Source organism: Oryctolagus cuniculus, chromosome 17, assembly GCF_051225735.1.
Source record: "Oryctolagus cuniculus isolate XC-2025 breed Fujian yellow rabbit chromosome 17, ASM5122573v1, whole genome shotgun sequence".
Classification (NCBI taxonomy): domain Eukaryota; kingdom Metazoa; phylum Chordata; class Mammalia; order Lagomorpha; family Leporidae; genus Oryctolagus; species Oryctolagus cuniculus.
The window spans coordinates 22,900,120-22,925,225 of record NC_142883.1 but is presented as its reverse complement, the minus strand read 5'-3'; the positions used below and the strand labels follow the sequence as shown (position 1 = coordinate 22,925,225).

Below are 25,106 nucleotides of genomic sequence, written 5' to 3'. Positions count from 1 at the left end.
GGCACACCGGGTTCTAGTCCCGGTTGGGGCGCCGGATTCTGTCCCGGTTGCCCCTCTTCCAGGCCAGCTCTCTGCTGTAGCCAGGGAGTGCAGTGGAGGATGGCCCAGGTGCTTGGGCCCTGCACCCCATGGGAAACCAGGAAAAGCACCTGGCTCCTGGCTCCTGCCATCGGATCAGTGCGGTGCGCCGGCCGCAGCGCGCCAGCCGCGGCGGCCATTGGAGGGTGAACCAACGGCAAAGGAAGACCTTTCTCTCTCTCTCTCTCTCTCTCTCTCTCACTGTCCACTCTGCCTGTCAAAAAAAAAAAAAAAAAAAAAAAAAGTTAGGGGGCCAGCTGGGGCATAGTGGGTAAAGCAGTGCCGGCATCCCATATGGGCACTGGTTCGAGTTCCAGCTGCTACACTTAAAATCCAGCTCTCTGCTGTGGCCTGGAAAAACAGCAGAGGATGGCCTGAGTGCTTGGGCCCCTGCACCTGTGTGGGAGACCCAGAAGAAGTTTCTGGCTCCTGGCTTCGGATCTGCTCAGCTCCGGCTGTTGCAGCCAATTGGGGAGTGAACCAGCAGATGGAAGACCTCTCTCTCTCTCTCTTGCTCTCTGCCTCTCCTTTCTCTGTGTAACTCTGATCTTCAAATAAATGAATAAATAAATCTTTATTTAAAAAAAAGCTAAAGTTCGGATTAATTTTTAACAAACATTAATCCAAGTTGTATTATGATAGATATTGGAAATCTTAAAGCTGTAAAGACATAAAAAGGTTAAGTGGTTTCCCCAGGGGCTCAATGTGAGTTCACAGTAATGCCAAGATTAAGTCTCTTGAGAGCCTGATTCCTATATTTAGGCCAAACTTTTCTGTCTGGACCAGAGATGAATGAGCTCATATGAAATTTGTCTCTAGGAGCCTATATTCCACCTTTTGAGGCATATAATATAAATACAATTATTCTTTCTTAAGGAATATGTTGACTTCAGTAAAGTTGCATTTTTTGTTGTTACACTTAAGAAAATTATATCTAGAGTTGGAATGGTCTTTTGTGTAACCTCATTAAACTGTAAGAATACGAAGTACTGGGGTCAGCACTGTGGTCTATAGTGCTAACATCCCATCCGCTTCCAATCAAGCTCCCTGCTAATGTGCCTGGGAAAGCAACGGAAGATGATCCACATGCTTGGGCCCCTGTACTCACATAGGAGACCCAGAAGAAGCTCCTGGTTCCTGACTTCAGACCTGCTCAGTTCTGGCCATTGCAGCCATTTGGGGAGTGTACCAGCAGATGTAAGACCTTTTTCTCTGCCTCTCAAGTAAATAAATAAATCTTTATTAAAAAAAAAAAAGAATACTAAGTATTAGTATTATCTCTTGTAGTTACCATTCCTGATAATGTGCTGGGAAAAGTTACAATATTAAATAAATGTTTAAATTTATTCAAGGAAAATTCCAAAACATGACAGGTTTCTCTTTTAACAAGTAGGCTGTAGAAGTAAGTTGCAACATGGTTTTTTTCAACATAAACTTTACATGAAGGACATGCAATTTTCAAAAAGCTGATAAGGATAAGTGTACTTCTACTTGTCTGTGTTTAATCACATCATAGTTTTATTTTCTACAAATCAGAGAGAAAGAATGGCCAGTTTCTGGGGGCAAAAGCTGACTGATCCAGTGTTTTAAAATGTCAACTTACAATTTGGTGCCAGATTCTTATCTTAGGAGATATTTATCCACATTCGCTTAACAATGAGTACAGTGATGGTTGCAGTCTAAACCCCATATTGAAACACTGCTAAATTACTACTGCTCAATCAGCCTGATTAAAATTCATAGGTGTTTTCTGTTTAACAAGTCAAATATACAAAATTGAGTCAGATGAATAAACAGATGATTAATTGCATTATTTCTTTTGCAAAAGGGTTTTTCCTGGGGTTGGCACTGTGGCGCCCTGTGGTGGGTAAAGCCACTGCCTGCAGTGCTGGCATCTCATATGGCCACTGGTCCTGGCTGCTCCACTTCCGATCCAGCTCTCTGCTAATGTGCCCGGGAAAGCGGCAGAAGATAGTCTGAGACCTTAAGCCCCTGCACCTATGTGAGAGACCCAGAAGAAGCTCCAGGCTCCTGGCTTCAGATCAGCCTAGCTCCAGCTGTTGAGGCCATTTGAGGAGTAAACCAGTGGATGGGAGATCTCTCTCTCTCTGCCTCTGCCTCTCTTTAACTCTGCCTTTCAAATAAAAAAAAAAAAAAAAAAAAAAACCAACCTTTAAAACAAAAAGGGTTTTGCTTCATATAGAAAGTTCCTTTAAAGTATTAAAATATTACTTTACACAAAGTCTATTTATAAACAGTTCTCTACAAAGTAATATAATAGTAGGTATCATTGGCCGGCGCCGCGGCTCACTAGGCTAATCCTCCGCCTAGTGGCGCCGGCACACAGGGTTCTAGTCCTGGTTGGGGCGCCGGATTCTGTCCCGGTTGCCCCTCTTCCAGGCCAGCTCTCTGCTGTGGCCAGGGAGTGCAGTGGAGGATGGCCCAGGTGCTTGGGCCCTGCACCCCATGGGAGACCAGGAAAAGCACCTGGCTCCTGGCTCCTGCCATTGGATCAGCGTGGTGCGCCGGCCGCAGCGCACCAGCCGCGGCGGCCATTGGAGGGTGAACCAACGGCAAAGGAAGACCTTTCTCTCTATCTCTCTCTCTCACTGTCCACTCTGCCTGTCAAAAAATAAAATAAAATAAAATAAAATAGTAGGTATCATTTATTGTACCCTTATTATATGGCAGAGCTTCCTAAATACTATATAAACATTATAGAATTTAAACCTCAAAATGCAGTACAACAGATACCATACTCATTTTAGATATTAAAAATTTGAGACTCAAAGAAATTAAATACCTTGTCCACATTCACATAAATGGCAAGTAGCAGTGTCAGGGTTCAAAGTCAGACTTCAAAGCTAATGCTCTTAAATAGTCTCAGTGTCAGGGCCAGTGCTGTGGTACAGTGGGTTAACACCCTGGCCTGAAGCGCTGGCATCCCATATAAGCACCAGTTCGAGACCCGGCTGCTCCACTTCCCATCCAGCTCTCTGCTATGGCCTAGGAAAGCAGTAGAAGATGGCCCAAGTCCTTGGACCCCTGCACCCACGTGGGAAACCTGGAAGAAGCTCCTGGCTCCGGATCAGCGCAGCTCTGTCCACTGCGGCCAATTGGGGAGTGAACCAATGGATGGAAGACCTACCTACCTCTCTCTCTCTCTCTCTCTCTCTGCTTTTCCTCTCTCTGTGTAACTCTTTCAAATAAATAAATCTTTAAAAAAAATAGTCTCAGTGTCTCTCATGTGTGTATGTCATCTCTCGTATATAATTTATATAGTATATATATAAAATCTTCTAATAGAAATAGAAATTACAGTGCTCCAGACTCTAGAATACCACACAATCGTATCTATTTATCAGGCCTTTGGCAAAGGTATTTATATAGTCAGCTATACTGCAGATCTCCCCATCCCCATCCTGAGTGTCTATCTCCATTTTTTTAATCTTTTTTTATCTTGCACAAACAATCAAGAATCCAAACAGCACATAGAATAAGATTTACAAAGGCTAACCAGATTTTTTTTTCTTTCGAGAGAGAGAGAAAGCATTCCCATCTGCTATTTACTCCCCAAATGCCTGCAATGGCCAGGGCCAAAGTTGGAAGCAAGGAACTTGATCCAGGTCTCTCACATGAGTGGCAGGAACCCAACTACTTGAGCCCATCCATCAATGCTGCCTCCCTGGGTCCACATTAGTAGGAAGCTAGAGTTCAGCAGTCAGAGCCAGATAATGAATCCCAGGTACTCCCAATATGAAACCCAGGTATCCTAATCAGCATCTTAATCACTAGGCCAAAAGACTGCCCCAACTGGATTTCTTTCTAGCTGTTCCAAGCAAAGAAATTTAAGAACATCAGCAATAAATTGACCACCTAACTTCTTTACAAAGAATCACACAATACACATACTAGAAGCATCCTTAGAGTTTAGACTTTAGAGGGACAACGAGGTAACACAAGTCACAGATACCTGTAACACTAGGACTTCACTAGAATTTGTACAACATGCACACTGAACACACGAATGTGTATATATAATGAGCACTTTTTGCTTCATGGTTCAGAATTTCTGATGATAACGCCTTAAGACCTTCATTCATTCTTTCCTTACTGAAATCAATTCCAAAGTTAGGATATTAAAAGAAACATGATCTGGTTCAAAAAACAAGATGCAGGGGAAAAGATGACATGTTCTAACAGAGAACTCTAGAAAAATCCTGCCACCAGCACTTAAATTGTTCAATTGCTGGGAACTGCAAATCCTTTCTCCCTTTCTTTTTCTTTTCTCCACCCATTTCTAAAAAGGTAAAAAGAAAACAACAAAATAAAGCTGGCTATTCTTGGTAACTGCCATTCAGTACACAGGGAGTGGTGGATGAACTTCCTTGAACTGTCAACAAAAAGTGACTTTATATTCAAGGACCTGCCCTAATCTAGAAACTTTAGTTTTTTGTCCATCCCTCTTGCCATACAAAACCCCTCACTCTGTATACAGTAAAGCAAATACAAAGTCCCTAACATAGCTATATCTATGGCATCTTTTAAGTGCAGATTATAAGTAAAACTGAGAAAGCCTGGAAAACTGAGAATACTTTTTCAGTTTCTAATTTGAAATGATTGAGAGATTATATCCCCTCTTTATCCAGTTGCTTAGAAAGTCTTCCATTCTCGGTGTTGAGGCACAGTGGGTTAAGCTGCTGCCTGCAGCACAGGCATCCCATATGAACTCAGATCATCCTGGCTGCTCCACTTCCGATCCAGCTCCCTGCTAATGCACCTGGGAAAGCAGAAGATAGTCCAGGTACTTGTGGCCCTGCTACTCACTTGGGAGACCTGGACGGAGTTCCAGACTCCTGGTTTGGCCTGACTGAGTCCCAGCCCTTGTGGCCATTTGGGGAGTGAGTGAGCAGATAAAAGATATCTTCCCCTTACCCCTATAACTCTGACTTTGAAATAAATCTTTTTTAAGAAATCATAATTATTAAAAAAAAAGTCATACCAGCATAGTGATTGTATTAAGCTGAATAGCCATTTGACATATTGCCAAGTTTCAATACCATGCTGTTAAAGACAAGGGTAATTTCTACCTTAGCACCAAAGTAAAGCCTAAGATTGGTTTACTACTCCCTTTATGGTGGTCTATTTCTTTTTCAGTTTTGACTAGAAATTCCTGAGATTAAACAAAAATAACAGAAGAAACTGACAACATCTGTTTCATATCTGACCAACCCTTTGCCTGCTGGGACCCAATAGGTGACTTTAATCTCATGGCAATTTAAGAGATTATGAGGTTTATTAAAGGCAACAGAATATCATAAAATCAAGTTTGAAGAAACATGGTTACAGAATAAAGAGGTTGCTTACCTATAGTTATAATTCACATGCCTACTAAGTAGTTGTATTTGCTGAAAATAAGTACCTCAGTAAATCATTCTTTTAACATAAAGTCTTCAAAAGCTAATGCAAGTTTGTTTTGGACTTATCACATTTGAATACAGATCTGTTTTTATATAATCTTAAAATAATTAAGCAAGATGAATCAAGCACAAATCCTATTGAATGGTGCAGTACCACCCACCAGTTATCAGTCATTATTCTACTAAAATATTTTTATCAAACAGAGCCATATGCATTAAAACAAAAGTATAAAAACACAGTTGGATGCCCTTGTTTTTCTGAGTTAATTTTTGGATCGGGGTCTAATCCAAGAACTCACTAAGTCTGGAAAATCAAATAGGAAAACAGTAAAAACAACTATGCACAAGCAGCTAAATTTGGTCAGTTTAAGGGCATTCTTCCTTCTCTCTCCCTCCCTTGGATTTTCCTAGTGTCACGGAATATTTTACTTTGAACATCTAAAAATACCCCTCCAAAACCACAGAACTGTACTAGTTAAACTACTGAAAGTTTCAATTCAGTTTCCAATCTGGCACCAGTCAGGAAACAGTAACCTAAGGGATTTAGCCTATCACAAAAGTACCTATTAGTCCGCAAGAAAATGAGACTAAGATGTGAAAAGATGCAACTCTGGCAATTAAAATATATTTAAAAAATTAAGATAAAGGCCGGCGCCGCGGCTCACTAGGCTAATCCTCCGCCTCGCGGCGCCGGCACACCGGGTTCTAGTCCCGGTCGGGGCGCCGGATTCTGTCCCGGTTGCCCCTCTTCCAGGCCAGCTCTCTGCTGTGGCCAGGGAGTGCAGTGGAGGATGGCCCAGGTGCTTGGGCCCTGCACCCCATGGGAGACCAGGAAAAGCACCTGGATCCTGGCTCCTGCCATCGGATCAGCGCGGTGCGCCGGCCACAGCGGCCATTGGAGGGTGAACCAACGGCAAAGGAAGACCTTTCTCTCTGTCTCTCTCTCTCACTGTCCACTCTGCCTGTAAAAAAAAAAAAAAAAAAAAAATTAAGATAAAAAAGGATCAACTCTAACAAATGACCTAAAAACATAATACAAGACTTTAAAAATGCAAATACTTCTAACAGTAATACTATTTTTTTAAAGATCTGGCCGGCGGCGCCACGACTCAATAGGCTAATCCTCCGCCTCGAGGTGCCGGCACACGGGGTTCTAGTCCCAGTCGGGCCGCCGGATTCTGTCCCGGTTGCCCCTCTTCCAGGCCAGCTCTGCTGTGGCCAGGAAGTGCAGTGGAGGATGGCCCAGGTGCTTGGGCCCTGCACCCCATGGGAGATCAGGATAAGCACCTGGCTCCTGCCTTCGGATCAGCGCGGTGCGCTGGCCGTGGCGGCCATTGGAGAGTGAGCCAACAGCAAAGGAAGACCTTTCTCTGTCTCTCTCTCTCACTGTCCACTCTGCCTGTCAAAAAAAAAAAAAAAAAAAAGAGAGAGAGAGAGAGAAAGATCTATTTATTTATTTGTAAGGTAGAGTTACAGGGGTGGGGTGGGGGAGGGCAGATCTTCCATTTACTGGTTCACTCCCCAAATGGCTGCAATGACCGGAGCAGGGTGGATCCAAAGCCAGGAGCTTCTTCCTGGTCTCCCACACAGGTGCAGGGGCCCAAGGACTCAGACCACCTTCCACTGCTTTCCCAGGCACATCAGAAGGGAACTGGATCAGAAGTGGAGTAGCTAGGACTCGAACCAGTGTCCATACGGGATGCGGATGCCACAGGCAGCAGCCTTACCTGCAGGCACCACAGCACCAGCCCCAGTAATGTTGATTTACCAAATGAAAATCTTCAATATAAAAATAGATTATACCCTAAGAATACAGAACTTAAATGTCAAGAGTATATTTTGGGACCGGCACCGTGGCTCACTTGGTTAATCCTCCGCCTGCAGTGCTGGTATCCCATACGGGCGCCGGGTTCTAGCCCCGGTTGCTCCTCTTCCAGTCCAGCTCTCTGCTGTGGCCCGGGAGTGCAGTGGAGGATGGCCCAAGTGCCTAGGCGCCTGCACCCGCATGGCAGACCAGGAGGAGGCACCTGGCTCCTGGCTTCGGATCGGTGTAGCTCTGGTCGTTGTGGCCATTTGGGGAGTGAACCAACGGAAGGAAGATCTTTGTCTCACTCTCTCTCTCTCACTGCCTAACTCTGTCAAATAAAAAATTTAAAAAAAGAATATATTTTACAAAAATTTGCCCATACATATTTTAATTACTTAATGGATAACTGAGATCATAGTAATTCTCAATATGTAATGATTTATGTATTTTTCACACACGTTGATTTTTAAGTAATGGATATTATAATTTATTTTATACAACTATTATTGTTTCTATAATTTTTTTAATTTAAAAGTTAAAGAGAGAGAGACAGAGAAAGATTTTCCATCAGGTGGTTAACTCACCAAATGGCTGCAATGCCCTTGCCAAAGCCAGGAGCTTCATTAGGTCTCCTGTGTAGGTAAGGTGGCCCAAGCATTCCCAGACACATTAGAATAGAGTTGAATCATAAGTGGAGCAGCTACCCATATGGGATGCTGGCCCTGCAGACTGTAGCTTAACCTGCTGCAACGCAGTGCTAGCCCCTGTTGTTGTTGTTGTTGTTTTTAAGATTTTTATTTACTTATTTGAGAAGTAGAGTTACAGACAGTGAGAGGGAAAGACAGATAGAGAGAAAGGTCTTCCTTCTGTTGGTTCACTCCCCCAAATGGCCGCAACAACCGGAGCTGCGCCGATCCCAAGCCAGGAGCCAGGTGCTCACTCCCAGTCTCCCACGAGGGTGTAGGGGCCCAAGCACTTGGGCCATCTTCCACTGCTTTCCCAGGCCATAGCAGGGGCAGCTGGGACTGGAACCAGTGCCCATGTGGGATGCTGGCATTGCAGGTGGAGGATTAATCTACTGCACCATGGAGCAGGCCCTGGCCATTTCTATAACTGTATAATCATAGGTCATCATAATTTTTGATGTAGCATAGTATATTAGATCATGTATTTATGTTGCAGATATTTAAATTGGATTTTCTTTTTTATTTTATTTTTTTTAACAGGCAGAGTTAGACAGTGAGAGAGAGAGAAAGACAGAGAGAAAGGTCTTCCTTCCATTGGTTCACTCCCCAAATGGCCGCCACGGCCGGTGTGCTGCCCCGATCCGAAGCCAGGAGCCAGGTGCTTCCTCCTGGTCTCCTGTGTGGGTGCAGGGCCCAAGCACTTGGGCCATTCTCCACTGCCTTCCTGGGCCACAGCAGAGAGCTGGACTGGAAGAGGAGCAACTGAGATAGAATCCGGCACCCCATCTGGGACTAGAACCCGGGATGCTGGGTCCACAGGCGGAGGATTAGCCTAGTGAGCTGTGGCGCCAGCCTGACTTGGATTTTCTATAATGTTAGATAATTAACTTTCAATCCAATCTCAAGAGCATTAAAACCAAAAATTCCTAAGTTTTACTAGCACCCTGCCCTACTGCAAGACTTTTCAAAAAAAAAACAAGTGGCTATCATCCGCTGGAAAAATGAAAAGCATTTTTCACATGAACCAATTTGGAAAATATGGTTATTTATTATGCAGAATCCTCTTCAGTTAGAGTGTAAGATGTTAAGGTATTTAAAAAAGTCTTTAATGCAATGTTAGCAGTATTGTGAGACTGAACTTACAAGCTGAAACAAAATATGGGAATTGCTTTTTCAGAAAAAATGGCAAAGGGAAATATAGCCCTCTGCTTTAATAAAAAGAAAAATCAGGCCGGCACCGCGGCTCACTAGGCTAATCCTCCGCCTTGCGGCGCCGGCACACCGGGTTCTAGTCCCGGTTGCCCCTCTTCCAGGCCAGCTCTCTGCTGTGGCCAGGGAGTGCAGTGGAGGATGGCCCAAGTGCTTGGGCCCTGCACCCCATGGGAGACCAGGATAAGTACCTGGCTCCTGCCATTGGATCAGCGCGGTACGCCGGCCATGGCGGCCATTAGAGGGTGAACCAATGGCAAAGGAGGACTTTTCTCTTTGTCTCTCTCTCTCACTGTCCACTCTGCCTGTCAAAAGAAAAAAAAAAAAAGAAAAGAAAAAAGAAAAATCATAGATTCATAGGATTCTGGAACAAAAAGCACTTTAATGACTGATTCTAACTTCCTTGTTTTCCTAAGAGAAATTACCAAACCAAAGAAGTGAAAAGGAAATTATCAAACTTACACTTAGTGGTAAAAATAAAGATTAATTAGCATTCAGGTCTCTTAAATCCCAATGCAGTATGTTCATTTTGTCATGCCACATTTTATTCTTATTATTTTGAAGGAATTGATAAAAATCACACAAGCAGGCAAAATATTACAACCTAGTGTGACAGGATATATGTAATATTATAAATTTATAAGAGGCCGGCGCCGCGGCTCACTAGGCTAATCCTCTGCCTAGTGGCGCCGGCACACTGGGTTCTAGTCCAGGTCGGGGCGCCGGATTCTGTCCCGGTTGCCCCTCTTCCAGGCCAGCTCTCTGCTGTGGCCAGGGAGTGCAGTGGAGGATGGCCCAAGTGCTTGGGCCCTGCACCCCATGGGAAACCAGGATAAGCACCTGGCTCCTGCCATCGGATCAGCGCGGTGCGCGGGCCGCAACGCGCCAACCGCGGCGGCCATTGGAGGGTGAACCAATGGCAAAGGAAGACCTTTCTCTCTGTCTCTCTCTCTCTCTCACTGTCCACTCTGCCTGTCAAAAAAAAAAAAAAAAAAAAAAAAAAAAAAAAAAAACAGTATAAGAAAGGCTGGGGGCTGGCGCTGTGGCATAGTAGGTTAAACCTCTACCTGCAGTGCCTGCATCCCATATAGGTACCGGTTCAAGTCCCAACTGTTTCACTTCCAGTCCAGCTCCCTGCTGGAAGACAGCAGAAGCTGGCCCAAGTGCTTAGGCCCCTGCACCCATGTGGGAGATCTGGAAGAAGCTCCTGGCTCCTGGCTTCAGATCAACCAAGTTCCAGCCATTGTGGCCATCTGGGGAGTGAACCAGCAGATGGGAGATGTCTTTCTCTGTCTCTCCCTCCCTCTGTCTGTAACGCTGCCCTCCACGTAAATAAATAAATCTTAAAAAATAAAAAGATTGTGAAGTATAAACACGGATTCAAAATACCCAAATTGAACTATATCACTTCCAAACTTATGTGAACTTTTAACATTTCCAGGCACCGAATAAACCGTAAAGTGGTACATGAATATCAATTAATATTAGCACCGGGACTGGTACATACTCATAATGGAACTACTAAGAGTATGACAGAGTGGAGAGGCTTAAATGAAAAATATTTAAACTTGTCTGTCACTAATCTCATTGAGTTTTAAGATAAAGAACATAAAAAAGGACAGATTCACTCTCTTGATAGCAAATACAAAATAATATACACACGATGCAGAACTTTGGGATAGCACTTTTCCATACATTTAATGAGCTTTTTGGCTAAGTTAGACTAAAAACAGAGGAGGATGACACAGTGGAGTTAAAAAAAAAATTACAGCTAGGAAACTTGGTTCCTTCACTTGGTAGCTGTGCAAACTAAACACCTTATTTAATTAACCTCTCAGGTCCTCATATTCCTCAGTGGCAAAACAGAATGAGACTTAGAAGTAACCAAGCTAAAGCACCTGTGTAGCCTGGACTGTAGGAAACACTCAATGACCATCATTAAATTTGAAAGGAAGTTAACCAAAACTTGCCACAAAGCTATGGCTCATTATTAGTAATGTGACTTTCAATGAAGTAATTAACACAATTCAACATGTACTACACTAACCTATAAGGGTCATTATTATACAGATGTAATATAGGTGACAAAGCAAGGGACAGAATTTTCACATCTCCAGATTTCTAACTTTATCCACCAGTCAACTACTTTGACTATTTGATATATCCAACAGGCAAATAGGCACTCTCTTTATTTTGGTTTTAATTTTTTTCTATTGCTCTATCCCTGGGAATGAGTTTTAAAGTATGCGGCCTCCATTTATAACATCCAATAGCATACTAAACAAAACATTCCTATAAAAACGCTTTAATGAACCAACTATGAAAGGATCATAAGCTTCAGTTATTTTCCCCAAGAAAAGGAAATTGTGCATTTTTTGTATCAGCCAAAACCACGGTTTGAAATCAGCCAATAACTACCAAAAAGACTTATTTAATTATTTGAAATGTAAAAGTTGCAGAAAAAGAAGGAGACAGAGAGATCATCCATCCACTGGCTCATTCCCCAAATGGCTACAATGGCCAAGGCTATGCCAAGCCAAAGCCAGGAGCCAGGAACAACTTCTGGGGCTCCCAGGTGGGTGCAGGGGCCCAAGCACTTGGGCCATCTTCAATGGCTTTCCCAGGCACATTAGCAGAGAGCTGGATCGGAAGTGGAGCAGCCAGGACTCTAGCCAGCACCCACATGGGATGCTGGCACTGCAAACTGTGGCTTAACCCGCTGCGCCACAGTGCTGGCTCCCATAAAGACTTCTTGCATTCAAAAATCCCTATTCAGAGATGGCTTACAATGGTAAAATTATCAGCTCTTTAAAATGTATTCTGTAATTCTGAGAATATAGAACTCATTTGATATAAATGTTTTATATATGAAAACCCTGTTTTATTTACCTACTTATAGAAAGTAGGTATTGCAAATGATTTTCAATAGACTAGCAATAAGTTTATTGCTTCATAAAAGACCAGTTTACTAATTGTCTTATTACTTCTAAATTAGGTCAATTAAGAAGTAAATGGTTTGGGCCATTTGCTGTGGCGCAGCAGGTTAACACCCAGGCCTGAAGTGGCCAACTGGGGAGTGAACCAGCAGATGGAAGACCCCACCCCCTTCCTCTCCTCTCTCTATGTAACTCTGAGTTTCAAATAAATAAATAAATATATCTTAAAAAAAAAAAAAAAAAGTGGCCGGCGCCGTGGCTCAATAGGCTAATCCTCCACCTTGCGGCGCCGGCACACCGGGTTCTAGTCCCGGTCGGGGCGCTGGATTCTGTCCCGGTTGCCCCTCTTCCAGGCCAGCTCTCTGCTGTGGCCCGGGACAGCAGTGGAGGATGGCCCAAGTACTTGGGCCCTGCACCCCATGGGAGACCAGGAGAAGCACCTGGCTCCTGCCTTCGGTTCAGCGTGGTGCGCCAGCCGCCGTGGCCATTGGAGGGTGAACCAATGGCAAAAGGAAGACCTTTCTCTCTCTCTCTCTCTCTATCCACTCTGCCTGTCAAAAAAAAAAAAAAAAAAAAAAAAAAAGTAAATGGTTTGGGCCAGTGCTGTGGCACAGTGGGTTAAAGCTGTGGCACAGTGGGTTAAAGCCCTGGCCTGGAACACCAGCATCCCATATGGGTGCCAGTTCTAGTCCCGGCTGCTCCTCTTCCAATCCAGCTCTCTGCTATGGCCTGGAATAGCAGAAGATGACCCAAGTTCTTGGGTCCCTGCCCCTATGTAGGAGACCTGGAGGAAGCTACTGGCTCTGGGCTTCAGATGGGCGCAGCTCCGGCTGTTGCAGCCATCTGGGGAGTGAACCAGAGGATGGAGGACCTCTCTGTCTCTACCTCTCTTTTTAACTCTTTCAAATAAATAAAATAAACCTAAAAAAAAAAAGTAGTAAATGGTTTTAAGAAATACTCAGATAAAGAAATCCATTAACCTATCATTTCTAGTCATTTTCATTTGGCATCAAACACATCATACAAAACAAATAGCTTCTAGCTTACAAACAATGTAATCATAACTTCATACCAGTTTTTTCCCCCTTATTCTTTTTCTACCTTCTCAGATCCTATTTAGAAATTGCAAGTTGCCAGCTACTTAACAATCAAGGTAAACGGATGCATTTAATTAAGCAATAAAACTTATTATTTTAATATTCTACTCCTATAAACTGAATTAAAACATAAAACAACGAGAAAAATAGGAAATGCAATGCAATTTTAAAGCACATACTACAGGAGAATTCTTTCCAACAATGATTCAACAACCTAGAGTGAACAGCAAAATGATCAAGAGCTAATTGCGCAGCAAGACTACCCCTGCCTTTCCAGATTCCTGTTAGCTGCCTAACGCCTCTTCAGTCATCGGACTTCTACAAGGGTACTCAATATGAAACCACCGGAAATTAACCCTACTGGGACTCTCTACTTTAGAACCCAATGTCCTAATAAAATAAACACTAAATATCCATCGTAATACTTTCTTCTAAATGTGAAACCTTTCAGAAGACCAATTCCTTGATTTTCTCCACTCCATACCTGCAACTTAATACTGTAGGTCTGATTTTAAACTGCCCCCAACACACTTTCCATCTTGATCTTCGGGGATAAATTCACATATTTTCCCCGTAGGCATAACAATGAATCAAGCACTGAACTAAACTGAAGAGTCTCAGGCAAACTTTTTTAATCCCTGCACCCAGCTGGGCGAGTCTCCTGCAACTCTTTTATGACCGTCTTCCGATTTCATCTTTCAAATGGAAGTAGAAAAACGCCGGTGCGGTTGGTGTACACTGAGCTCTGAGTGATCCCAGGTCAGCCTGTCTGCCTGCCAGAAAAGGCCAGGTAACATCTATGCCTCTTGTTGTGTAAGTTTCTCTCTCTCTCTCTTATCTCTCAATCTTGCAGTGTGTATTTATGCTACTGTAATTCATCAGTAGTTAACAATACTTCGCTTCCCAAAGGAATCGCTTCCTTTCGCGACTTCTGAGGATGCTCTCACACGGTCCCTTCCCCAATTCCACGACCATAAACCTCCCTCGCTAGCAGGGGGAAAAGTATCTGCGAGACAAACAGGCCGGAACGGATTTCCTAAAGCCTCAGACCTTGGTCCCGATCTCCAAGCATGTAGAAACAATGAACTACGACAGCACAGACTAGATGGGAAAGAAGAGGAAGTATCAGAACAATACCCAAACCCAACAGATCCGAGAGCCCGCGGCCGCCTCGGCCATCCCGTCCACCGGCTCCACTCCCCCCGTTTAATCGATGCCTCAAACTCGGAGAAACGGCCCCTGGCCCCTAATCTCGCCCCTCGAGAGGAAACCAACGCTTCGCGAAGAAGGAGACAGGAAGAAAAGCAGCAAGCTCTGCCGAGCCGGGTGGAAGGAGGCAAGCCAAGGGTGGTGTAGAGAATGGAAAAGCGGAGTGGTTCTGGGGGAGGGGGGAATTAGGGCGCCAGAGCTAATCCCCCGCCGGGGCCCGCCGCTGGGGAGAGGCCGGAGCCGGGAGGGTCAGGGCAGCCGGGCTGCGCCGGGCTCGCAGGTCGCAGAGCCCGGAGCGAGGTCCCGCAGCCCCACGGGCGGGTGGGTGGCGGCGCCCAAGCCAGGGAGGAGGCTCCGCGGGGAGCCCATGTTTTGGGGGTAAAAGAGCGGGGCTGGCCTTCCTCACGCCGCGCGAGCCCCCCAAGCTCACACCTCAAACCTGCTCTTGGTCACTCCGTTCACGTCCCTCCTCATGGGGCCGGCGGGTGCGGCCCGGGCTGGGCGCTGCGGCGTGCAGACAGGGGGCCTAGGGCAGGCCCCGGAGTTCCGGGCCGCGGAGGCGGCGGGCGAGGGGCCAGGCCCGGGCCGGCGGACGGGGAGGAGAGACCTCTCGGCTCCGGCGGGGCCTCTACCACCTCCCGCGGCGCCCGCGGCCCCGACGACTGCTCGTCGCTAGCTCGGCTCTCTCCTCAACCTCAACTTCAACCCAAAACAAAAACACTCCCCACCTGCCAGCAACGCCGCTGCTCATTGGGCAGAGCCGCCCGGGCCCGGAACGCCGGGGGGAGGGGGAGGAGCGCGCGGCGGCGGCGGCGGCGGCGGCGCGAGACCACCCCTCCCCCACCGCGGGCGCAGCCCCTGACGGAGCGCCCGAGAGCAGCCGGAGCGCGGCGGCACGGGCCCCCTCCCGCCGCGAGGCAGGCGAGCCCACCGGGAGAAGGAGAGGCAGGGAAGTGCCTATGTGTCGTGTGTGTGTGTGTGTGTGTGTGTGTGTGCGCGCGCGCGCGCGCGCGCAGAGGGGCTGCGGGGCGGGTGCTCGCGCGCGCGTGCTCGCTCGACAGCTAAGCAGGACAGCACAGTGCGCGAAAGCCCCTCTTGTGCCCCCTGCCTTCGCCTCCGCGGGCAGACACGCACGCACCCAGCCGCAGAACCTCAGCTCTGCCGGGGACCCCCGACCCCGTCTTGTCACTACTTCCCCAGGCGCCTGTCCCGGCACACACACACATCCTTCCTGGCCACCCAACTCCCTTCCCCTGTCACTCACTGTCGCTTTGAACCCAAAGTGCAGCAGGCGGTCCCTGCTCGGAGCCATTTTCCTCCTCTTTCTGGATGTCTCTAGATTAGGGCAGTGTGGCCGCCGCCGCTGTCGCCGCCGCCGCCGCCGCCTCCCCCGCCCCTGTGGATTGCATTACGGGGTGCCGCAGGCGGGCCTGGGGGGCCGCTGCGGGACGTCTGGCTCGTGCATGGCTCGGGAGGGCAGGGGCTAATTGCGCCGAGGGGCAGGCCGAGCGCTCCGCTCCGGGGATGACGGCGACGCCGCACCTCGGGGTCAGGGGGTGCAGTGCTGAAGCCGGGCGACCATTCCTCCGGCTGGGGGAGGGGCGCGCGTCGTGGGTTGGGGGCGGGTGCGGCAGAAGGGCCTTTGGCTTCCCCCGCCCCTCTGCCGCCGCGGGCGCCCAATGGGCTGTGGTGCTCGCCCGTCCTCCAATCAGGGCGCCGGTTGGTGAGAGCCTGACGCTGACGCCACTTTGGCGGGAGAAACGAGCGTGTGTGAGCGAGTAGGCGGGGGCGTTCGCCCAGTGGAAACTAGGACGTTCTTCTGACTCTTAGGCTCCCAGTGTAGGAGCTCATCTGTGTTCTCCTGCTGTTTTAACTACTCGAGCCTTTAAGGTCCCGGGGTTGATGACTGAAACCCCACGAGTTAAGGAATAATCCAGAGTAGAGTTGCCCCTTCAAGGAGCAGAAAAGTGCAGAATCCTGTTCCAGACATGAAATGTGAGAAACTGCATCGTAAACCCCAGCTATTATGGCCCCAGTACTGTTTCTAATTGTATGCTTCCAAAGCAGTTAAGTTAGTCTTCACACCCCTTTTAATTACTAGTTTTATTAACTGGCTTGTTATGAATCTAAGAAATGAACTGTATTAAAAGCAGTTAAGTGCGCTGCAAATCTTTTAAGAAAAGCATTATTTCAGCTGGAAAGCTTATTTCCCAACCCCTAAAGCACTCAGTGACTTTTTTTTTTTTTTATTCTAGAGAGCACTCCCTAAGGAAGGAACCTACCTTCAGAAAACTCGATTCTCAGGCCCACAAACCCTGATCTAGGTGTTATAATCTCCTCCCCCAGATACTTTCAGTATTTTGCTTTGCTTCAGCCAGTGGTATAAAACAGCCTTTTAGTTTAGTCTCATCAAAGTTTCATCTTCTTCCTAAGAACAGACTGGTAATATCGGGTACACACACAAAAATATAATGTAATTAAGAAAACTGTTACAAAGAATTATCAGTTAGCCATTCCAGTGGACCCATTTCAAGCAGCACTCCAGAAGATACTTAGTTTTTGCTCTTCTTTTGAACTGGATTTTTTGGAAAGCTGAACACAAAAACGATTTGAAGGTTAAAATCTCATTACACATAGGCTTATTGCTTTTTATCAAAGAAATTTATTTGCATGTAAATAAACATTCTTTTGTAATGTTTCGGGAAAAAAATCCCACAGGTTTTGTCTACTTTCAAAAAAATGAAAAACCCCAAAGTATTTACAGAACGGCCATACGCACAGAAAATCAAATTTGAAAGATTCTTTTTTAGAAAAGACCCTCCCCAGCTGCTCCTGATGTACATTTTTACTCAAAATTTAAAGCTCAGCTCTTACATAGCTGAGTATGTCTCCCAATCCAATTTTTGAGATTTATGTCCTGCCCTTGCACAAAAAAAATTAATTCGAGGATAGAAATAAATGGGAGGCAGGGACAGAAAGGAAAAAAATACAATGTGATTGCCCAGTGATTATGAATAATGTTTCCTATACTGACATCTGCTTTAAGTGACTCAACTGTGGATACTGTATGATTCATTCACTGGTTCCCTGAAAGGGCTTCTGAGAATTCATGATATTGCTGCACTAGATTTTCAGAGTTAGGCCTGAGGAAGGAAAATCTTTTCAAGAATCTTCAACCTCAAGCCAGTTTTGGCAATTACATCCAGCTTCGTCCCCCTCCCCCCCAATACTTGTTTTAAGACACATTGAATTTGAACCTGAAATTTTCATGTACATCAGAGCAGGTTTTGACCAAGAACCCCTAATATATAAAGACAAAAGACAAAAGAGGAATCAGGTCAAACTAAGAATACATAAGACACCAGCAGCAGAAGATAGGTAGAAGTTGACTTCATGTCCTTGCCGTCTTTTGAAACAGGAGAGTGAGTACACCTAGACAGGAGGGAGGTGTCCCAGGCTTGGTTTATTCTGCCTCTTCTCCTCCACCCTGTGGAGAAATGCAGTGCTCCCTGGTTCCCAGGCAGGGTGAAGCAGTTTAGCCCCGGCTCCCTGTTAAGCAAGTTCAGATGCTGGGTCAGTGTGTGGGGTGTGCCCATCGACAATTCAGGGGCTTATCCTTCATCCAGATCCTAACTCGGGATTCTTTGATCTGGGATGAAGACAGAAAGAGAGAAAAAGCTTCCCAGTTTACTCATTTTGGTATTTGTTGGCTCTGCTTGGGGGAGCTGAGCCCCTGATATTATACAGTACATTCCCCATAAGATTTTCCCCACCCAGAACAAACTTAAAAACCATGTAACTTTTTTTTTTCCTGCAGAAACCATTGAGATAGGATTCAAAACTAGGTGACAAACTTGTGAGAAATCCAACCTGGTTGCATGTCTGAGAGGTTGCTACTGTATCAGCATCACAAGATAAAGCACTCTGGTATCACCTCAGTGTCCCCCAAAGACATTTGACTCTGATACGGTAACTGATAACTTTTCTTGCTCCACTTTGCAATGTTTCGTTTCCTACTTCTTTATTACCTTGGGACACAAAAGTGGCAGAGTTGTTGAGAGCTGATGACCAGAAAGGGGAGAATACCAGAGGAAATGAGAGACAGTCAGGAAAGAAAGCCAAAGCTGATTTTCCAACTCTATGCTAATCCAACCTGCAGAAAGAGCTGAAAATAGAAATCTTCTTCCATATCTGATGAAGTCACTCCACTTTATGACACACATAAACACATATGAATCACCTGGCTTTTTTTTTTTTTTTTTTTTTTAATCCAGAAGAGTTGTGCTGGGGACTATGCCCCGTCCCGCTGATACAGATCCTGAATGGAGTCATCAGGAATGGCACAGTGCAGGTGTCAAAATCAAAGTAAGGCCGCAGAATTTTGAGAGGACCCTCCAAATACTGAGAACTTCGGTTGCACTTAAAATGGTCTTCTGGATTTCTATATTTAGGAGAAGGGCTTCTTATTGATGTCCCCCAGAATCCAGACTCAGACCTATTTATCCAAAAAGGTCCAATTGTGTTGCTACATAGTAGCAAGGGTTTATCTTCATGCTCACCTAGCATTCCAGGCCCCATTACTTCAAGTGAGCTTGAAATTGTTTTAAGTGAACTATGGCTGCAAAATTTTCACTGTTTTATCTCAGGGAACATACAGCGGAGTGATTAAAGTCTAGACTCCTTCTTTATGATGAAGAGAGACAAGAGCCCAGCTAGTAGGAATGGCATCAGTTCTCCTGCAATCAAAATGCTGGGATGCAGACTTTTGGCACATATGGAAATAGGAGAACTATTAATTCTGTAATGGTTTTCATGCCACTGAGTCAGGAAGGCTATCCGTTAAACCTTACTCATCTGAAAACATGTTTACTTTCCTAAAAGCCACCCCAGCTTTTTTTTTTTTTTTTTAAGATTATAAAGCAATACCTCCACAGGAAGGTAGCTCGTAATATTCCTATGATGTCTGAACCCTATGAAAAAAATGTTCTAAAATAAAAATGTCATTTTGGTTTCTCTATTTAACTCCAAAGGCGGGCTCTGACTAATCTGCCTGGGCTTGATGCTACAGGATCAGCATGAGCTACAAGCTCTCTACCATCAAATAAGCCTTACTCTTCTGCCTCCCATCATTTTGAACCCTAACCCTCATAGATTTAGAAAGAAATACTGTATAAAAACAAACAGATAAAGGGTTAAAATATTACAAATAAATAGCTAGAATCATCTTCCCTCCCCCAATCACTCCTAGTAAAGACACCAAACATTACTTTAAGTGTCAAAATGACCAAAGTCCTTCATTTGCCCATGCCTGAAATGGACAACTACCAAAACAAAGGTGAACAACCTTCATGCAAATGCATCAAGGAATGTATTGCTTTTTCATTTTCTGCCCAGCCCTTCAAATACATGCACTAAAATGAGTTTAAAACGTGGCCTAAAAATGGAAAAAGGGAGAAAAATATATATGAATATTTCCCACAAAACTGTTTTCGCACCCTTCCCTCTCCCTGTACCCCTCCCACCCCCCTCCCTTCCTTAAGCAAGTATCTTAAGTTTTTCTTTCTGGCAAAGAACAAGAAATTCTTGATAACCACTCAAACCATATGATCTCTTTAGTAGGGTCTGACTATGCCTTTATAAATTCACCCAGCTTTAAGCCTTGCCATTTAGGATTCTTAAAAATCAGACCTGACTTCATCCCGTATGGTGGTTGCCTATAAACGTATTTTTTTCCTCTGGCTATGTTTGTTTTAAAAATAAGGTTCTTAATTGCCAATCAGGGCCACATCCATGAGATCATCATCTTCCTCCCCAATCATAAAATCAGGGCTGAGCCTTGAGGGCCTGTCTGCAGATAAGATTGTGTTACTTGTCATAGACAAAGACTGGTCTGAAGATATAGGTGATTTAGACCAACTCTCTGGCTTGATGCTATGAGATTTTTTCTTGTCTCGGTCTTTGTCCCGCTCCCGGTCCCGATCTTTGTCTTTTACTTTCTTCTTGTCCTTTTTGTGCTTCTTATGCTTCTCTGTGCTATATTCTGGAAGTGGTCGGATGCCATCATCTGAGCTGGGACTGTTCTGGTAAGATTTCTCTGCTATAGAGGAGCCTGACTCACTTTCACTGTCCAGATTCTGGGGGGTATATGCTGGTGACTTACTGTGGCTGGGAGAGCCACGCTCATGCTTTGGAGTGGAACCACTGATGAGTGGAGAGCCATAGTTTTTGGAAGAGGCCATCTGAGGCCTGAGCCCTTCTCCACTACTTTCCCCAGGTTTCTGCAAAGTCACTTTGGCTTTAATGCTGGGGGAGCCTCCATCATGCTTGCTGATGATGATTTTTGCTACACCTGTGCTCCCCACATTTTTTGACTCTGAAGTCTTCTTAGAAGAATCCACTGAGCCCCCAGAGGTGGAAACCTTTGATTTGTCTTTATCACTTTTCTCGCGTTTGCCCTGGAACTCTCCTCCTGACATGTTATGTTTGGAGGACATGGGATGGCTAGAATTTGTGCTCACCCCCATCTGGCCATCCATTGGGTCTTCACTCCCAGGGCCACTGGTGACAACTCCATGCTTCAGTTTATCTATGACAGCTGTCAAAGAAGGCTTCTTATTTCTGCTGGGAGATTTCCCTTTGGAACTCCCATGCTGGTTCTGAGATGACATGGAAGATCCACTTGAGGAAAAGGAGGCTGAAGATGCTGTACAAGAATTGGATGATGGGGGAGTTTTTTGGGATAATGAGCCTGAGGATCCTAACCCTGAAGATGACTTCATGCCAGAGCTTGAACTGGTTCCAGAAATATGAGAACCACCAGAACCTGAACTGATAGGGGACTTGGCTTTAGACGGGGGAGTCCCAGGAACAGGCTTCATTGGAGAGGAAAGCTTATCAGAGCTTCCAGGTGGCCTTGAATGAGAAGGGGATATGTTTGGTTTGCTTAAAGAAGGATTCATAAGTGACGATGGCTTCCCTTGAGGTTTCATCTTGGTGCTGCTGGAGCCGCTGCTTAACCCATGCTTTGTAATGGGAGAGGATCCTGGCTTCCCCCCAGACTGGGATGAATTTTTGGACTGGCTAGATCCAGAAGACCCTTGGCTAGAGTACATACTGCTACTTAGCTTGGAACTTGATGAGCCTTCTGATTTACTGCTTTTCATCTTGCCTGAGGTGGAAGCAGAAGACGAGGAAGAGGAGGAGGAAGAATGGCTATGGTGGCTTTTGCTGCCTGAGGAAGACACAGAACCACTGCTGGTATACTGACTGTGAGAGGAAGGCTTGCCCACCATCACTGTTCCCTTAGGAATCTGAATAGTGATTTTGGGAATGGGTGGGGTGGCAACACCTGGGGGAGTCTGAGATCTTCCTGAACTGCCTGGAGATTTGGATCCACCCGTACTGGTAGGTGGGGTAAAAGGCCGGTTAGAAGAACTGTGAGATGGGGATTTTCCCTCTGTGTCTGCCTTCTTCCGCTTTGGAGGTTTATCTTTGCTTTTCCCATCATTAGAAGGGGTCCGACTGCGCTTCCCAGGTTTGCTGTCTAACCCTGGCCCTGGCAGACTACTATTACTGGTACCATTGCCTTCTTTTACTCTCTTTTGAGTCTTTTCTTTTCCTAAGTCCCCAGTGGCTAATAAAGGACTCTGACTACCACTGTGATGCTCCATAAGATCTGCAGGACCCAAAGCCTTACCGGCTACTGATATAATACTGAAATCAACTGTATCAGCTTGGCTGTTGCCTTTAAACTTTGTCTCCCCATTATCACCTCCAAGCATTGGCACCCCCAAAGTATTTAGTGCCTGAGATGCAAATCCTTTGAAATCATCATTGTCCCCACTTTGGCTGCTTTCATCAAAATATTCTTCTCCAAAACCACTTTGGCTCTGGCTGTTCAATAAATCAGGATTGAAATCTACTCCATCAGGAAAAAAATGATTGGTAGGCGAGTCACTACTGGGGCTTCCAGCAGCATCTGCAATAAGGTCAGCTGGATCAGTGTATGGATTTTCATTATTATTAGTTTGAAAGACATCAGAGTCAAAGAGGGCACTCTGAGAATGTCCAGAGCTTGAAGAATCTCGAACAGGGGTGCCAATGGGTGGGCAATCATCACTAGTGCTGGGAAGCTTAGAGGCTTCTTCTGCAATGTCTGAAAGGATATCAGTAACATCTGGGCCAATGCTGTCTGAACTGGATAGTCGGACCATTCTTTGAATACTGGGTTGGGGGTGAGGTACCGGTTGTGGGTAAGTTGTTGGGGGAGTACTACACTGGCTTGGAGCTGGAGTGATGTGTGGCGTATCCAGTGTGTCAGCTGTCATGTTGACATCAAAGATAGGATTCTGTGAGTCAACATCCATTGAAAATAGTTCCCTCTGAAAGTCATCTTCAGTCTGGTGCTTAGGTTTATCAGGTGGTAATCTTGATGACTTCTTCTTCTTGGTCTTGTTACTCCCTGAGCACATTTCCATCCGGGGTGAGCCGGAAGAAGAGTTCTGCCTTTCTAAAGGGCTGCTTCCATAAAGGGTTGAGAAATCCTGGGCAGGATTATCTTTAAGAAGGTTCATGAGCATCGGGTGATTCTTGGTGTTGCCGGCCATCGAAGAGACAGGTGGCGGCGTGTGATGAGGAGGGGTCGGACTCGAGCCAATGGTAGACCCCCCGTTCCCTGTGATTTGCAACAAACTGGTAAGAATTGGGTTCTGAGATACCTTGCTGAAGTCCTCCCCATGGCCCACCGACTCATGCCGATCTTTGATGCTCATGCTCATATTAAACAAGGTGGTAATGGGACCCCCCGGAAAGGTGTTGGTTGGTGTAGTGGTACCACTCATTGGGTTGTTGCCTGTGGTCATGCCATACCCTGGGCTGCTAGCCGGGGGCAGGTTCTTTTTCACCATGTCTTCAACTGTCTCTGCAATGAGGGACAGTGCTGGGGTGTCGGCCTGAATGGTTTCAGCTTTCCTCCGAATAGCCCTCATCGTCACAGGGATGGACATACATCTGAAAGATAAGATGGAAAAAACAAAGTTAACATTGCATTGGCTGCTGAATGAAATCAATTTCTGATTTTGGAAAACAGGCTCCAATTTTGCCCAAGACTTAGATAAGCCCCCAGAGGCTTGCTGTAAGCAGTTTTCACAGAAAGCAAGTAATCTGTAAAGCAATGGTGGTATTATCAAATACCAGGTAAATTTATCCCAAAAAGAATTGGACTGAGTAGTTGATATTAACCTCTTATAAAAAAAAACACTGGGGCCGGCACTGTGGCTCATTTGGTTAATCCTCCACCTGCGGCGCCAGCATCCCATACAGGCGCCGGGTTCTAGTCCCAATTGCTCCTCTTCCAGTCCAGCTCTCTGCTGTGGCCCTGGAAGGCAGTGGAGGATGGCCCAAGTGCTTGGGCCCCTGCACCGGCATGGGAGACCAGGAGGGGGCACCTGTCTCCTGGCTTCGGATCTGCGTAGCTCCAGCTGTAGCGGCCATTTAGGGGATGAACCAACAAAAGGAAGACCTTTCTCTCTCTTTCTCACTAACTAACTGTCAAATAAAAAAAAAAAAAAAAAGGATAAAAAAATACCAAAAGCAAATCATAAATAAGAATACAAGTAATTATATTTCATATTGAACTAAAAAGAATTGGTAATAATGGAAGTAAAACATAAAAAAGGCTTCCTTTGGGGATTTCATATTGTAACTGATAGGACATGATTTACTTTAACTAATTAGCACTTAAAAAAAATCTCTTTATTCAACAAGTTCTGAACTTTAATGGCTTAGATCATCCCAAAGCTACAATGTTGTGAAAAGTGCTACTGCTGCTATGAATTCTTGTTTATTATAAAGCAAAGCACTTTTCATAACTTATAAACATACATGTAAAAATACTGTCCCCCAAAGAATATGTCAGCAAACTTTCTCTTATAGGTCTATGTAGCAATATTTTAGGCTTTGGAACATCATATGTTCTGTCCACTGCTGTCAACTTAGCTTGAAATCTGACACACAAGTAAATGAATAGCAGTGTTCCAATAAAATCCATTTACAAAAATAGGCTGCTAGCTCTTCCTATGGAAAAAAAAAATGTTAAATTTATAAATTAATGTCTGGGAAGCTGAGTGGCTTATGTATCTTCTGACACACTGCCATTTAATGTTAGATCAGTTAAAAAATGGCAAAAGAAGGGGCTGGTGCTATGGCACAGCAGGTTAAGCTGCTGTCTGCAGCATGGATCCCATGTGGGCAGCGGTTCAAGACCTAGCTGCTCTGCTTCTGATCCAGCTCTTGGCTAATGTGCTTGGGAAACTAGCGGAAGATGGCCCAAGGCAGAGTGGACAGTGAGAGAGAGAGAGACAGGGAGAAGGGTCTTCCTTTGCCGTTGGTTCACCCTCCAGTGGCCGCTGCGGCCGGCGCATCACGCTGATCTGAAGCCAGGAGCCAGGTGTTTCTCTGGTCTCCCATGCAGGTGCAGGGCCCAAGGACTTGGGCCATCCTCCAATGCACTCCCTGGCCACAGCAGAGAGCTGGCCTGGAAGAGGGGCAACCAGGACAGAATCCAGCGCCCCGACCGGGACTAGAACCTGATGTGCCAGTGCCGCAGGTGGAGGATTAGCCTATTGAGCCGCGGCGCTAGCCCTTGGGTCTCTGCACTCATGTGG

At 45.6% G+C, this 25,106-nt stretch overlaps 2 protein-coding genes across 20 annotated transcripts in view; both read right to left on the bottom strand.

Annotated features, from left to right (window-relative positions):
* Window positions 1-16,096, bottom strand: part of FBXL20 (F-box and leucine rich repeat protein 20) — a 123,190-nt gene extending 107,094 nt beyond the window's left edge. The window contains exon 1 of one of the 4 annotated variants that reach the window (XR_016224161.1): window positions 15,707-16,046. Coding sequence is in view for 2 of the 4 variants with exons in the window: in XM_002719337.6 (XP_002719383.2) it covers window positions 15,707-15,754 (48 nt within the window). In the remaining 2 variants the exon portion in view is untranslated. Of the gene's footprint in view, window positions 1-14,874; window positions 15,220-15,706 lie in introns of those variants that run through there. The other 3 variants (XM_002719337.6, XM_051824905.3, XM_051824904.2) reach the window with 3 other exon arrangements.
* A 988-nt stretch (window positions 16,097-17,084) lies between these two features.
* MED1 (mediator complex subunit 1) overlaps window positions 17,085-25,106 on the bottom strand; it is a 40,140-nt gene continuing 32,118 nt past the window's right edge. For 6 of the 16 annotated variants that reach the window (XR_016224143.1, XR_016224145.1, XM_089318066.1 and 3 more), the window contains 2 exons: window positions 23,311-23,451; window positions 17,085-17,991 (listed from right to left, as the gene is read on the bottom strand). Coding sequence is in view for 13 of the 16 variants with exons in the window: in XM_089318066.1 (XP_089174192.1) it covers window positions 17,781-17,991; window positions 23,311-23,451 (352 nt within the window). In the remaining 3 variants the exon portion in view is untranslated. Of the gene's footprint in view, window positions 23,452-25,106 lie in introns of all 16 variants that reach the window. The other 10 variants (XM_008271398.5, XM_070060760.2, XM_089318065.1 and 7 more) reach the window with 3 other exon arrangements.